This window comes from Falco rusticolus, chromosome 10 (genome assembly GCF_015220075.1).
Source record: "Falco rusticolus isolate bFalRus1 chromosome 10, bFalRus1.pri, whole genome shotgun sequence".
Lineage (NCBI taxonomy): Eukaryota > Metazoa > Chordata > Aves > Falconiformes > Falconidae > Falco > Falco rusticolus.
The window spans coordinates 27,390,337-27,406,394 of NC_051196.1; the positions used below are offsets into that span (position 1 = coordinate 27,390,337).

The following is a 16,058-nucleotide window of genomic DNA, read 5'->3' on the forward strand; positions in this document are numbered from 1 at the left end:
GCTGGGGCTCCATTACTGTAGATGTTACACCCACTGAGTTAAAAAAAACCAACACCAAAACCCTGAAAACCAACCCCACAACAAAACAGTCACTGCTTTAAAAAGTTGACAAGCCATCTCACGGCAGTATTCCACGAAGGTGTGGATCAGAGAGCAGGAGGGGAAGGAGAGAGAGCAGGATAATATCATGGCACGAACCACCGGAGTGCACAGGTTGATGGTTCCAACCCAAGTAAATGTTGCTGGTTTTACAGCTCCTGATAACTTGCCCCTCGGATTTCTGATGGCAAGTTATCAGAATGATAACCTCTGATGCTTCTCCATGGGCTCTCCCCGCTGCCACCTGGCAAAAGTGACCCGGGGCTCCAGGCACGCAGGCATACCTGCCTACGTGCGTGAGAATACAATCACCACATTTTAAATAATTCAGCGCTGTAGGTTTTGTGCCGGGCAGTGTCTCCCTTCTGTACTTCTTAAAAAAACAAAAAGGTGGACGGGGAGCAAAAAGCATGCCTGCGTGTGCGTGTTTGTGCAGACGGCCGATGTACTGTACTTGCATCTGTAAAGCCTCTGGGAGTTTGGGCCCCTTCCTTACACCTAAGCCACCCTCCCTCCCGGGGTGTCTTCTCCTTAATTACGTTCGCGCTAATTTAAGCACTCGGGACCGGCTCCCCCGCGCCCCCACGCCAGCAGCCTCCACAAACATCCTGAAAAGCAACCTGATCAGATGTTCCTCCTCTAGGCAGTTACAGGGATTTTCTCTCCCAAGCGGTTTGGAGCGGGCGAGCGAGAGCGCTTGGGCTTTCCAGCCTGCTCCTCCCACCAGAGACAACCTCCCGCTGCCGCTCCGCCGAGCAGCACTGCACACACGGCTCCGCCGCGGCGTGCGGGACGCGGGCACAGCGCCGCCGCCGCCACCGCCGGGGGAAGCGCCCCGGGCCGCCGCCGCCGCCCCGTCCATGGGCCGGGGCCGCTAGGCAGCCCCCGCCGCCGCCGGCGGGCCATGAGCGGGCTGCGGCACCTCCGCGGGGGCTGCCGGCCGCCGCAGTGAGCGCGGGGCCGCGCCGTCCCTCCGCGCCGCTCCGCGCCGCGCATGCTGGTGGGGCGCGTCCCGCGGCGGGGCAGCCCCGCGCCCCCCGCGCCGCCCCTCCGCAGCCGCCGCCGCCGCCGCGCCGCGATGCCGGCGGCGGGGCGCGGGCAGCCCGCCTCCTGGCTCCTGGTGCTGGGCGCCGCCGCCCCCGCCCTCTGGCTGCGCTGCGTCCTCGCCGACTTCACGGTGGACAACGAGGTGCACTCCAGCTTCATCCACCGGCGGCTGCGCGGCCCCGAGCGCCGCGAGATGCAGCGGGAGATCCTCTCCATCCTCGGCCTGCCGCACCGCCCGCGGCCCCACCTCCACGGCAAGCACAACTCGGCCCCCATGTTCATGCTGGACCTCTACAATGCCATGTCCGTGGAAGAGGGGGCGGCGGGGGCCGCGGCCGAGGAGGGCGAGGGTTTCTCCTACCCCTACAAGCCCATCTTCAGCACCCAGGGGCCGCCCCTGGCTAGCCTGCAGGACAGCAACTTCCTCACCGAGGCTGACATGGTCATGAGCTTCGTCAACTTGGGTGAGTGCCGGCCCCGGGCGAGGCCGCGGGGTGCCCGGGCAGGGGGACCGGGTCCGGGAGGGGTGGGAGGGTGGGCTGGAGCAGGGCCCCGGCCGCCAGCGGGAGGGCTGGGGCCGGCGCGCAGGTGGCCCCGGCGGGGGCCGGGCGAGTGGCAGCCCGCGGGGGCGAGCAAGGGCAGGTGGCGGCCTGCGGCGTGGCCGTCGTTAAACGGCGGCGACGAGGAGGGGGCTCTGAGTGGCCGCCCGGGTAGCCCCGGCCCCTCGCCACGCCGCCCCCGCACGCCGAGCGCTCGGGTCTGTCGGCTTCCCCCTCGGCAGCCGCTTGCCGCTGCCCAGAAGCGGGGTGTGCAGGTACGGGACGGGGGCACGCAGGGGCTCAGCTCCGCGCCCCGCACCCCCAAGGCGGGCACAGCCCCCTCGCCGGGCTCCCGGTGGCGGCGGGTGGCAGAACCCCCCGGGCCGCCCCCACGGACCGAGCCCCGCGCTCCCGCGGGGGGCCGAGCCGCCCGCACACGCTTCCCTAATGGCTTGAGAGGGATTCCACAGCAAATCCCGCTTCACTCCTGCAGCTTTTTGTGTTGATCCCGGTTTGTGCAGCTAACCCGCCTCCTTTCCCGAGCACATGTGGATGGCTTTATGCAAATGATACGCAAGTTGGCATGCTGTGTGCGCCGCTTGCGAGGCCTCCCTAATTGGATGCCACGGCCCAATCTGATTTCCATTTGCTTGCTGTAGATTGCACACCCGTGTGGACTGACTTGGCCGGATTTGAGTAAAAAAACATTGTCGGGATGAGCATTCTATTTTAAATATATAATTATAGACCTGCTTCACTCTACCCGTATTTAGCCCTCATCATGTGCAGCTCTCCAACCACGGCCACGCACAGCGCGGGTGCCTGCAAGTTCAAGACAACCTGAACAGTATTTCCAAAACAAGATCAACTCGAACTTTGTCCCAAACAAAGGGATACGCAAAGAGCAAGAGGAGCCCACCTCTAGCACGTCACCCGCTAGGGATTACAGACACCCCCATCGCCAATAAATCCATTAACACCTTTATGGATGTCACTGTTCTGGACACTTCCACTGTCTGGAACTTCAGAGGCAACAAAGATTAAATCACCGCCTCTCTAATCCCAGCGCTTTAACTAACTTGAAAAGATCAGTAGCTGTAAAAGCTCTGTGACACACGTTAATAATTATTAGACACGGTAGCCATCCCCGGCACAATTCTTGCATGATAGGGAGACACTGTGGGAGATCTCTGGTTTGCAGGAGCTGCACCTCCTTATTAACCACCACCGGCTTCACGGTGGGAAGCTCTGAGTTACATCTGGCCTGGGGGCTGTGCTCTTTGAGAGTGCCCGTGCTTTCCATTTGGATTTCCAGTGTTTGTCTAAATGCTGCTAGATACTTAAGCTGATCAGCAATGATACATGTAAAATCAAATATTTGAGCAGCCAACAGTACCAATGGCGGTCAAATATTTGACTTTAGAGATAAGAGTGATCTTGCTAATGTTGTGGTTCTTGGGTCCTACACCAAGTACGACCAGAGTGCAGGGAGAGTCCTGAAGAGAAGACAAAGGATGTTGAAATAACGATAGTGAAATTCACACGTCTGTTTCCATGTCTGTAAAGAGGAGAGAACCTTTATGAAACATGTAAGTACCTAATGGAAGGGAGTTTAGCTCTGGGGCAGCAGCACCGCTCCTCGGGTGTAGTTGTTTACTAGTAACTTTCATCAGCGAAACTGCAGCGCTCCCGTCCTGTGCATCCAATGTAAGGAAAAGTCACTTTTGCAGCCTGTGGAAGTTTTTCCTGAAAGGCATTGATGTCCCCAGTTATTTGGATACATAGGAGAGGAATCGATCCATAAACTGTGAAATAAAAATTACATTTTGGCTATGTCTGGTTTTGTGTGAGAACTTTTTACACAGCAGGTTTTACCTGTATAAACTGTACAGAAATAATAATTGGCATCCCGATGCGACGTGGTGACTGTAGTGGATATATTCATTCATTTCGACCCTGCTGGCTTTTGTAGTCGGCTTAGTAATCCGAAAGTGTTCTTGATGCAAAATTCTTAACTATCATTTTACTTAATTGCTGTCAGCATAGTTGGCGAGTAGTAAGAGTGCAGGCAAAATCCAATAGTTTTAAGGACAGGTGGAATTATTACCAGCAAGGCACATTTTGGAGGTTTGTCTGTACTGTTTTGTTCCCTTGTCAACAGTGCGTGCCAGGACGAGTTTAAAAAGGACACAGATCTATAACAGCTTTCTTCATCACTGTGCACACCTTTCATCCCATTATAGTCATCGGTCTTTCATCTTTATAGGACAAAGACAGGCTTGTTTATGGATGTTTTAATGAATTAGACCAGCCACTCGCTCCCGTATATAGTCAAATACAACACCTGCTTTGATATGTACAGTTTTCTATGACATCCAGGGAAAATTAGAAGATCTATTGTAGAACTGATTTTTTTTGGAAACTTTCTACAATGATCCCTTTTAAAGCAGAGCTGAATTCCTAAATGCAGACTGTAGTAAACTGTGTCCTAGTTTTGTAAGAGATACTCTGTGAGCATTGCATTTCACAGGTAGGCTTTTATTACTATACCAGAGCCATCACAATGAGGAAGTGTCACAGCATAATAAAGTTTCATCTTAGAATGGAGGAAGTAAAAGTGAGTAAAGAAAATACTTCTGAATTTCAATAAATAAAACATGTTACTCCAGGCTTCCAAAAGCTAATTTACAGAAGCACTTCTCTGCTTTATTTATAGTCTTCATCTACCTAGTCATACAACTTGGGGGGGGGAATTTTGTGTATATATATATATATATATATATCTGTGTGTGAAAAAAAAAATCTACATTGCAAGATTTACTGGACTACATAGTAAAAAAACCCAAGAACACCCCCCACACACACACCACACCCCCCCAGATTTCTATGGAGGTACGGTGTATATTTATTCCAGAGAATTTATCCTAGGTATTGGTAGGGAGGAACCAGAATACAGGTGCTCCATTTCATGGTTATGTTGCAGGGAGCTTTGTACTAGGCGTGTAATGTTACTGTAAAATCTTGACAATTAATTAGATTTAGATTTATAACCAGTTAATTCACAGGCAACATTTTGTCTTAGCTTACACCTGTGTTAAGATGAATGGGGAATGGATTTGTGTCAAGAATGAAGTTACATGTAAATTAAAAGAGAAGTTAGCCACAGTGGTCTGACTAAGCTAGTCAGTTAATTACTGGCTAATTTTATAAAATTTATTACTATAATTCCAGTATTTGGGATTTCATTTCAGATCTTGTCCAAGTACAGTTTACAAACTGATCCGGTTTAGGAACTGAAAAAACTTGAAGCATTTTTTGCACAAGTTTTAATTTCAAGTTTACAAACAGCAACTAAGGAGTAAACATCTTCTAGATTACTTAGATCCTCTCTTCTAAAAATAAGTGAGTTGTCCTTATGCAGGTAATCTCGCCTTGGTAAACAGATTCACTTAGAATATTTTTTAAAAGAGTCGGCACAAGTGATACGCAATTTGTTAATTTGCCTCGTGGTTGATTATAAAATGAACAACCTTGTTTAATCCTGGCAAAAAAATAAGAGGAGGGGGGGAATTAGTCATTCTTGGAAGGAGCACATGAAAGTGGCTTTTCTTAATGTAAATCAAGAAGCTGAAGAGCCCCCAAGTTTCCTTTTATTTCATACCATCTGGCTATCCTTTTTGTTGACAAGTGTTTGGCATGGAGAACCATCTCTTTGCCCTTTAATAACAGGCTTTAACACTGTAGGGTATTAGAAAAAGATTCTATAACAGTTAAAAAATTTCCTTCGGGGAATACTTTATAAAGTGAGCACGGGCTGCAGGCATTTGCAGCTGTAACCTGGCTTGTGTTAAAATTTGGAAGGGGCTGCCTTGCATTCCAGCTCACTACAGGCCTTCATTGGTGTACAGCCAAAGGTTAATATAGATGTCACACAGTTTTTCTTTGGAGAGCCTCAGATATAAGAGTACGCGTACAGCTGTGTTTTTAGTAACCCTTTCATAATCACTTCTTTTAAACCTCATTTTCCTGCTTATATAATCAAAGATTTTCAAGGATATTTGACCTGGATTTGAACTTATTTGATCTTCACATATTTCCCACTTGAAACAAAGCAGATTAAATGTTAGCCCTGGATGCCTGGTCATGATCACATGGTTTGTCCATACATTAGGCCAAGCCCTCGGCTTTTTTTTTTTTTTTTTTTTTTTGCCCTCCTCCACCTAGCGCTGTTATAAGCTCTCAAGCCCGAACAGGTACATCCTGTAATTGTTTTGGATAGTATGTATATATGCAACACTCGGTGGTACAAGATGAGCTAAGGTAGGAAGCTGGCAGCAAACTGAAGGTAGGAGGTACAGTGACCACGCAGCAAGTTCCTGGCAGGTATTCTGTGAATGCACAGCCCCATTCTAGAGAGAAATTAATTCATTTTCTACTTTTCAGGCGCAAAATGGCAGAACAGAACAGGAACTATTTACCTCTGCCGTAGGGGTGCAGTGGTAGGAGAGAACGGAGCAGCTGAGGACAGATGTCCTTGCGCCAGGAAAAGGGACGTGGCAATTGTCCCCACCCGCTCGCACGCTTCTGTGGCGGATTTATCCCAGCAGCGGGGTCTTTCTTCTCTTCCCACACAGGCTGCCCTGGGGAGGCAAAGCCCCCTCCGGGAACTGCAGTTTAAAAGCCAAAACACTGCGGCTTGTAAAGTGCTTTGAAGGAGACAAGCCTTGATGGCCAGATCTTGTGATGCTTGTAACAGGAGTCGGGCACAAGTGAAGCGTACGGGACCTGCTCCCACCCACGCTCTGCTCGCCCTTGGTTTTCCTGTGTGCGTGTGTGCATCCCCATCACTCCTCCTGCAAAGGAGGGTTAACGGCCTCTGGGCAGGCAGCACGAAACCAGGCGTTATGTTTCCATCTGTAAATAAGCTTGAAACACATTTTCAGGTCGGGGGGAAGAGATGTGTGAGAGAAGGTTACACAAGTGGTTGGAAACATTAATTAAAAAAAAGATTATAACTATTAAAGCCTAGTCAGAGCTGTTGACAGGCTCCTTTTAAATAGGACACTGCGATGTTTTAGTTTAATACATTCTGGCAGTGTCACCGGGGTTAAGGCTAATACTGGGATGTGTGGATCCTGTCATGTTATTGTCAGGAGGAATGCAGGGATTAGGTTTAAAAGTGGTGGTGGGTGAGTGGTGCAGCTGTGTACACTTATTATAAAAGATTTAAGTCCCACTGGTAAAATCAATATATTAAATTGCAAGAGCCTCTGTTTTTAATTAGTTTAAATCAAATATACTGTTAGTGCCATTATGGTTTTTATCCTTGAACCAAGTGAGGAAATGCTAATATTTATATGGAAACTGTTAATTTGTGGTTAAAATGATAACACATTTAGTTTTATGCCTCTAAATTGTTCTAACTGGATGAATACCAGTGAGAAGTTGCAATGATGGATGAAGTCATCTGAGCAAGAACACCAGTAAGCAAATTTTGATAGCACATCAGATAAAGAGACTGCCTGTTGATACACAGCATTAAGAGACCACAATATTTTAAGCCCTTTCCAGTGGTACAGTCCTCCTCTCTGGGGCCTGCATCAAAATACTCACATGAATTACCTATATATATATATGTGTGTATATATATACACACACTTTTAAATATATATATAAAATAAAATACGTTATTATACGTATATATTTCTTCTCTAAAGGGAAGGAACTTCTAAAGAAATGAGCGAGCTGCTAAAATTAGTTTTAGGATGAAGATTTTTGTTCTACAACTGTTTGAAGTAAATGGGACTACTGATGAGGACTAATCACATGGATAAAGTTCTGCACACGCGTATGTTTGGATAATGGAAACCCAAGAGAAAATTATTGGCTAGGTCTTCATTGGTGTAAATTGTCAAATTTCTACTGAAGCTGGCCCTATGGGCTCATTTATACAACTGTACGTCCAAAGTAATTCCCATAAACTCCCTCTTGATTTACGCTGACACAATTGAGAACAGAATTGGGCCAAAGAAATGCCCCTGTGTTGAAATAATGAGCATGCAGTAGTTTCTGCTAGAGCTTCACACAGTTTTCTCTCCTAATCTTGAAACTGTTTTTGAGGGAAGCTTCCTTTGCTGCAAATAATCAAAACATAGACTAGCTCCTATTAGTCACTGCTTATCATTATTAGCCCAATCCATGTTGTTGAACTACAGCTGAATTCCCATCTTTGTAACAAACAGAATTTAACAAATAATGTTTGACAAAAATGTGAAACTGATATTTCTTAATACAAGACATATTTCATATGGAGAAACTCCAGTGATGAAAGATTCCTGGTATCAAAATATCTGAATCACAGTACAAATAAACAGTGTGTTGTAAAGACTGCAGGGCCAAATTCCATGCTGGAGCAAGTCCACTGAAGTCAGTGGAGTTGTGCCAGGAGATAAACTGCCATCTCGATTTTTTTTCGTGTACATGTGAAAACCAGAAGTCTTTAAAATTTTGCCGGTAAACATCTTCGCTACAAAAGGTTGCAGGTAGCAAAGTTTGAACTGATTCTAATTCAAATTCTCTTTCGGAAATCCTTATTTTGTTGATGAAAACCACAACGTTTGCTGAGCTCCCCTTTATTTGGGTATACATTCTAAAACTCCATTACCTATACATTTTTTTACCTGATTTACAGCAGGTAACATAAGGGCCATCTTGGGTGTGAGCTCATATGTGCAAGCCCTGCAATACTGTTCCTTGCACGTTCTTTTAAACATTTGTGTGGTGTGTGTCTTGAAGTCAGTGAAAAACCTGTAGTGATCCAGATTGAGTGGATTGAATTAATGGCAACTTCAAGACTACAAGTTTTAGTGTAATTGCTTTATTGTTTTGGAACCAAGATGCTTACAATCCAGTTCCTGTGCAAACATGTTTAACGTGTGTTAATGTGTTTCAAAACCAGACGCTCTCCACAAAATTCTGCTTTTCATTAATTGACATCAGTAGCATGGTACAGTATTTCAAAGCACTGGCCAAATATAAACTGTGTTTCTAATTTCCTTACTTTCCTGTGTTTGGAATGCCAATGTTAATTTGTTCCCATGGAAGAGTGAGAGCTGCCAACCACAGTTTTATATAAATGGCTTTACAGTGCAGGGCTGCCAACATTAAATGATACTTAGGAATTTTCATGACATTTTGTATTTAATGCTTGTGTGTATATGTGTGAGAGAAATAGAGGGAGATATATGGGATGTTGAACAGCACAGCCACCGATGATCAAGGCAAATGTTTGAAGAAATTTATCCTTTGAGTAGCTGTTACTTAATGTTTCTTCTCATTTAAGAATTTTTTAATAATCTATCAGATATTAAACAGCATATTCCTTGTGCCTAGAAAAAAAATATTGCAGTGAATTTTGTTGCTAACTATCCAAACAGTTCCCCCCACCTAATAATTGTAGTTATTTATTAACAGATGAGAAGAAGGACTTTTGTTTATATTGTTACTCTGATCATTATGGAGTAGACTTTAAGAATGTGATATTACTCAGCATGAGAAAATGTCAAAGTAAAAAAAGCTGCCACAACTAAGCAAAAGGGGAATTAACTGATTTTGAGTAAACTGACAACAGATAATTTTTCTGTAAAGGAATGGGAGTCACTAGATAAAACTGTTTGCTTTATTAAAGAAATTCAAGCATAATCACACTTTCTTTAGTGGTATATACTGTCTTTGTACCTGAAACAAATGCCAAATACCCTTTAAACAAATTTAGTTTGAACTGATGGTGGTGAAAACAAGGTCTGTTTGTGTATTTCTCCTTTCATTCCTGGAGGATATTCAAAATAGAAAATGTTCATGTTTCAGTAGATTCCCCTTAATGAGCGCTATGGTTTATCTCTCATTTTTCCCGTTTTATTGGAACAGGTGCAGTGTCTGCCATCTGTGCCAGCCCTGCGCTATACCAACAAACAAAGTGGTGTTTTGGTTCACTGGATTTAAAAGTCTCCTGAGAGTAAAGAAATGAAAGAGAAAGAATTTAGAAAGTGCCTAGTGAAGGAAAGGCACTTCAAGTAATGTGCTTTGTCACTCAAGTCTTCCAGTAAATTACCTTAAACTATTTTGAAACTGTTTGAAAAATTTTATCCGCAGAGTATTAAGTTTCGGTTGCATCTTGGCGGTCCCACGCTATTCTTTATCATCTTTATCCTACTGCTGCAGCTTCCAAGTTAGACTCTTTTGTTGTCAGGTTGAATTAAGTTTTACAGGACTAAAAATTCTTTTCTCCTTGCCCTAAAGTAGAAGAATGGTAAATTTTCAGGTTTTCACTGTTTCTGATTCCACCTCATTTAAAAAGATACTGCAAATAGCCATCCAAGTTTAAACAAGATTATGCTGTAATTAGACAGACAAACTCATAATTATTTAAAGGCTAAACCAACAACAACCCTTTCAGGTTCATTTTGACAGTGTTTATCCAGTGTATCTGGAAAGGCTTACAATTAAAGTGCCTGAAGGGTGGGGATGAGATTTTTCAGCATGCAGTCAGTGCTGTCGGGTCCACCTGGCCTGGGAAACTATGCAGGCTTTGTAGGAGAGAAAATCTTTTAACTTACATCTTCATAGCAAGCTCTTAAAAGCTACCTCCCTTTTAAAAAAAAAAAAAAGGGGGGGGGGGCAGGGGGGAGGGGGAGAGGGAAAGTATCTCTTCCCTCTAAATAATACTTTAAACGAGCAAGTGCCTTCTGAGGCTCTTTATGATGAGGAAACGCTACCGCGCTGCTCACGCTGACAATCTCGCAGTGCATCCTTTTTTAAAGTTCTGCCTGGTGTGCAGGACCGCCTTTCAAATGAGCACAGAGTTTCCTCTCGTTAGGCTGCAGCCTCCCAGCTCGATGCTGGTCTGAGTTACACCTCCACGCAAACCCACTGATGTCACCAGGCAATATCCTCAGCTGGAGCAACCTGGCACCCGGCCACCCCGGCAGTGAAGTCACCACAGCTGACACCGTCTGAGGAGCTGGCACAGGGTCCGTACTGAGTCTGGGGGCTGTAAATCAGGTCGAGCTTTGAGTCTCTTACTAGAGCCGCTGGGCCAAATCCTGCCCTCAAGCCACCTCATTTCGCTGGCACCACTGGGGCTGCCTCAGTCCTCTGATTCGACCAATTGTTCTTCCCACAGCACAGTGGCAGTAAAACTTTTAAAAAGACCAGAAGAACCCTGGGAGAACTACTAAAAAATGCTCATAAAATAATACAACATCAGTAGTTGGGAGTTACAATTGCGATGGAGAGACAAGTTTCTTACTGAGTAAGGGTTAGGAACAGGGCTGGTAGTATTGCACTGCTTGTGTACCTGAAACGGCCGCTGACTTTAGGGAGTCCTTGGGCACCCCAGGGGAAAGCAAGTTCAGGTTTATCATTGAAGTGGAAGAATAAACATTACTGTAATTTAGAAATTCTGAATTGTGGTGCTTACAAGTTAGTAGTGTTCAAATACTTCATCAATATTTTAACAAGTTATTTCCATCCGCCGAATATCTATAATGGCACCAATGATAATCATTCACCACTAATGGGAATCAATTCCTAATCATATCTGTTCTACCCACATGCTCAGTGCTAGCAAGCTGCTCCTCCCCTGGTTCTCAAGGTTAAAACTTACTGCTTCTATCACTAAAAATATTCTGAACATTTTAATCTTGCTACTTTTATTTGTTTATTACTGTGCAGTCATTATAATCCCGCAGGGACTTTTTAGATGTTAATAAAGAGGACTGCACATCACTTTCCCTGAAGCTTGTGTGGCACTATAAACATCATGCTGAGTTTAAGTTCCCCTTTCTGACCGTATCCTTAAAAAATCCAGCAATTGTTAAGAGAAAGGAGGGTCGGTTGTTTTTTTATTATTTTTAACAAAAAGAAGTAGAAAGAAAATAAAAAAAGAAGTAACTTTAGCCTCACAATCTGCTAGCTACATAAAGCAGTAAATGTTCAGTTGAGGCAGGGAAAAACCAGAACTGCTAGAGATTGGTTGTTTCCTTTTGGAGGAAACAATAAATGTGCCTGCTTGTATTTTAACAACATTACTACTGGGCCCCCTAATTACACAAATATACTTGTAATAAACTGCAGAGGAGAAGAGCTGAAAAAGAATCATGCAGCACAGACCTTTCTCTTGAACTCAAAAAGCAGCTTTTGAGTAACCACACTTCTAAATCTTGGCCCAAATCAGAAGATGAAGATATTTCAGCACTATGTGATGAATCATTTGTCTCCCGAGACAGGTGAAAAGGAGAAGCAAATCAGACATGTGGTGTAAAACTTCTCTCATTGGTGTGAACACAACTTTGACCTCTGAATACAATAGTTCCTGCAACTCAGTGGCATGCATTTTAATCAAATTACAAGAATATTAGACTCTATATCCACAGAAACCTCTGACTGCTACATTACATTAAACCTGACACAGGGAATACAGAAATAGATGAAAGAATGCAGAATGATGCAGAAACGCGTTCCAGCAAACCCCAAATATCTTTTTAGAAAATAGTAACTGTCATTTTGCTCTTGAGTCCACAACTATGAGATGAGAGTTTCACTGAAAGTATTACAGATGAGGGGGAAAATCTAAGTCGGTGTGTCTAATGCTCTGAAAGTTTTTCCTCCCTGTATTAGCAGTTGCAGTCCAACAAAGAGTAGTGACTGGTAGGCAAGGAACCGAGCTGGAGAAGAATGGTCTGTGTTCCTGCTCCTTCAGACATTTTCATAAATGCCATACTCCCATTTCTATGCTATTTTTAACAGTTGCACGCAAGAGGAGGTGAACTGCGTTCCCTCCATTCATACCAAACCGATGCGAGGACACAAGGGTGTATTACAACAGCTGATCTTTCACCCCAGAACGGCAATTGCAAAATTGTGTTTGAAGACACACAAACCCCAAAACAAAACAGAAAATGCTGTTGTTAGGGGCTGAGTCAGGAGGCCTGGATGGCCCAACCCTAGTGAGAGGCTCAGTGTCAGGAATCCAGCCCTGCGATCTGCAGTGTGGTATGCAGGGCTAGGTGCTGCTGATGTCACCGATGGGCTTATCTTGTACCAAAAAAAAAATCCTCTCATATAATAGGGATTGCAGGTGGGAATTAAGCCAAAGATAAATCTCCTTACCTTCAGGTACTGTTAATGCCTGGGGCACTGGCCACCAACATTTAAAGTGTAAAGGGGACAGACACATGCAACACTCTATATATGCAGAAATATCTCTCTCTCTCTCTCTCTCTATATATATATATATGTCTATATCTGTGTGTGTCTTCTTAAGGACGTTTCTGAAATAATAGTTTAAACTTGCCATTAGTCTAAGACACTTGCATTTTACATCTACCAACAGAAATAGATGTGGATGTCATCAACTTCCAGGTCTTTAATATTCATGGTTCTTAGGCCCATATACCAAGTTATTAAAAGAATAAACAGTCTGTGCCTGTTTCTCAATAAAAATAAATGTGTTGCACAGCAAACATTCCTAGAAAGCAAAAAGATCCTACGCATAAGCTGCAAGTCCCATTGCAGGCAAAGGGGCGGCGAGTGGATGTGGGGCGGCTGGCACAAGGATCATCCGTGGGCAGTGACCTTCTCTCCGGTTCCGTGCCTCAAACCCAGGAGGCTGCGCTCAGTGCCCTACCTGGTCTCAGCTGTCTTGGCAGCATGGAGGAAACACGATGAACTCAAAGAAGAATGTGAGCTAGGTCATGAAGCCACGCTCTGGAGTATCTTTTCAAGCAGTAATTTAAGTCTCTAATCATTTTTTTCCTCCCATCCTTCCAAACGCTGTATTTCTATCTAATAATCCTGGTTTATAAACTGTGTTAATGTCGCTGGACCTCCCACATACGCAACACCTGCAAAGTGTGCAATAGGTGTAACAGTGTGGATGCAAGAGGAGCTCTGCCCTCACAGGGATTCCCCCTCTGGGGCGGACGGACCTTTCCTCCGGATAGTTTGTTGCCCCCTGGTCTCCCAGCATGGTCTCCCAGCACTTGCCTGACGGAGCACGGCACAGATGTTGGTTATTGCACAGACAAGCTCAAAAGGTCCAGCCGGCTGTGGTCTTGTGGCACAGCTCGGAGTGTGTATACATTCCAAGTTGAGATTTTGCTGATTACAATCAAGGCTGAGATTCTTACCTGCTGGCTGCATGTCTGATATCGACTGGTTATTTTGTAATATCCCACAAACTACTTTCTCAACACAACCAAAATCTGGGATTTCAGCTGGGAAATCCAGCAAGTCATATGGTTTCAAACCTGGAAAACTGGTTCTTGTTTTCCTTTTACCACACGGAACCACAAAAAAGGCCTGATTCCCCATGCCTGCGACTCCCGCCACGCTCCTCCCAGAGAGCGGCTGCGTGTGTAGACCCACACTCTGGAATATTTCGGGGGGATGCTGGTATCGTTGTGGCAATACAATGTTAAAGGAGGATTAATTAGATCTGTGTTATTTATTTGGGCAGCTGTTCAGTAGATGAAAGAAATTCTAATGCAAATGAAATGACTAAGCCTTAAGCGGCTGATGTGCAGTCACTTCTCCACTTGTGTCCCTTAGCACCGCTGGGGCAGAAACAGGCCCGTTCCTTTGACAAAAACGAGGCATTTGAAGATTCCATCAGCTGAACTTTCTCTTTCAAGTGCTGCCAGTAGATGCACAATATATACATGTGCTTTTAAAAGACTTTTATTTTGAACTCAAGATGTGAATCTATGGTATTAAGGAAAGCAGAACAATCCTTTATTTAGCTGCACCTGCACCTTAATGCCTAATGAGTTTAGTCTGATGGAATCCAGACCTCAGGAAGGATTATAAATTCTCATTTGATTTCATTTACTTCCAAAATACCTTAAACCAGCTGTACCAGTCCAGAATCCAGTCCTTCTTTCTATATCAGTTTTGCAAATGCTGTTGAATCTTTTGCTCTGTTAAGTAACTTTATGCTATATAATAATACCCTACTAGTAATAAGGAACAGAAGGCAACTTGAAAAAACCATGTAGTGGAAGATAATGAGTGGCATATAAGCTTGAAAACCATCAGTTTATGAGCACAACTTTTATAAAGTTCTTCATGCTCTGGAAGCAAGATTTGGAAAGGTGAAACTCGGCTGGCAGGCAGCGTCCCCTCTCCCTGGCCCGGCGTAAGGCGGAGGAGCCTGGCCCTGCAAGCGCCGATGAACGCTCTGCGGGGCGTTAGCAGTGCGTTCAGCCATTCCTGTCTGTTTTGTATAAACACATCAGAGACGCTTGGGCAGTGACCTTCCCGAGATTACTGACTCAGGCTGTTTATTATGAACAGTATCTAATTTATCAAATACATTTGAAGCCTTCTTAGTTTGCCCTAGCATAGTTACTGGAATGCAAGAGCATAACTTGATGCTGTCCCATCTCTGTGTGATCAAACATTGCATTGAAGAGTTACTATAGCACAATTTGTTTTTTCTTTGCATGTCCTCTGCACATGCCTTCTTGCAGATCAAGGTGCCTGTGCTGCAGGCTCCCAGCTCCCTGCAGAGATGCTTAGTTCTTCCCTTGTGCAGACATTGGGGTACGAGCAGATGCCCTCAGCAGAGCAGGGAAGCTTGCAGTGCTGCTGCCCTCGCCACTGAGGATGAGCGCCCTTCCAGACTACCAGTCACACAAGTGGGCTGTCTTCCTTTACTTGAGGTTAGGTTAGAACTGGCTAAAAACACTTCATGGAAACTTTCTTGCCTTCCCCCGATCTGAAATTTGGTCCAAGGTGAAGAACTGTTTCACACTTGGAAGCTTTCAAGAATGACCTGGATCTTTTTATTCTAAATTTGCCTTTCATCCCAAACAGCCCATTTTAGGTTTCCCTATAAGCAGTCTCTTGCACTGCCTCTTATCTTCCCTGGCTGAATACATGTTATTTCTGACCAGATGTGTTCAGCCACTTGTCTCTCCTTCCTTGAGCCTAGGGATGTGTTTCCATTTGCTCAAGGCTGTGTGAACAAGCAGACAGGGCAGACTGATGGTTTTTGCATCAGTGATTTTTTGAGAGGCGTCCAGCCTCAGAGCAGGTTGCAGGAAGCACCTTGGGCCCCATTTGTCTGCTGGCTGGACAGGATTATTTTTCTCAAATGAACCATATTGTCACTAACTTTTCTCCCTCTTTGTGCTCTGCAGTCTTCTCCCCCTTGAGACACTGACATCTTGCTTTCTCCTCTAGACCAGTACTAACCTCTTTGGTGCTGTGGCTGCCACCTTGGTCTCTGCTGCCCTGACCCTCATCCGTGATTCCACCCCCTCCTCCCCAGGATGCTGCCACTGTTTCCTTGACCCTTGGATGCACTGGTGA

The 16,058-nt window shown here is 45.0% G+C and overlaps 1 protein-coding gene across 1 annotated transcript in view; it reads left to right on the plus strand.

Annotated features, from left to right (window-relative positions):
- Nucleotides 1-817: 817 nt before the first annotated feature.
- The window catches only part of BMP7 (bone morphogenetic protein 7), a 47,940-nt gene continuing 32,699 nt past the window's right edge, over nt 818-16,058 (plus strand). Inside the window, exon 1 of the mRNA XM_037402901.1 lies at nt 818-1,610. Coding sequence (XP_037258798.1) covers nt 1,094-1,610 — 517 coding nt within the window. The 5' untranslated portion in view covers nt 818-1,093. The remainder of the gene's footprint in view (nt 1,611-16,058) is intronic.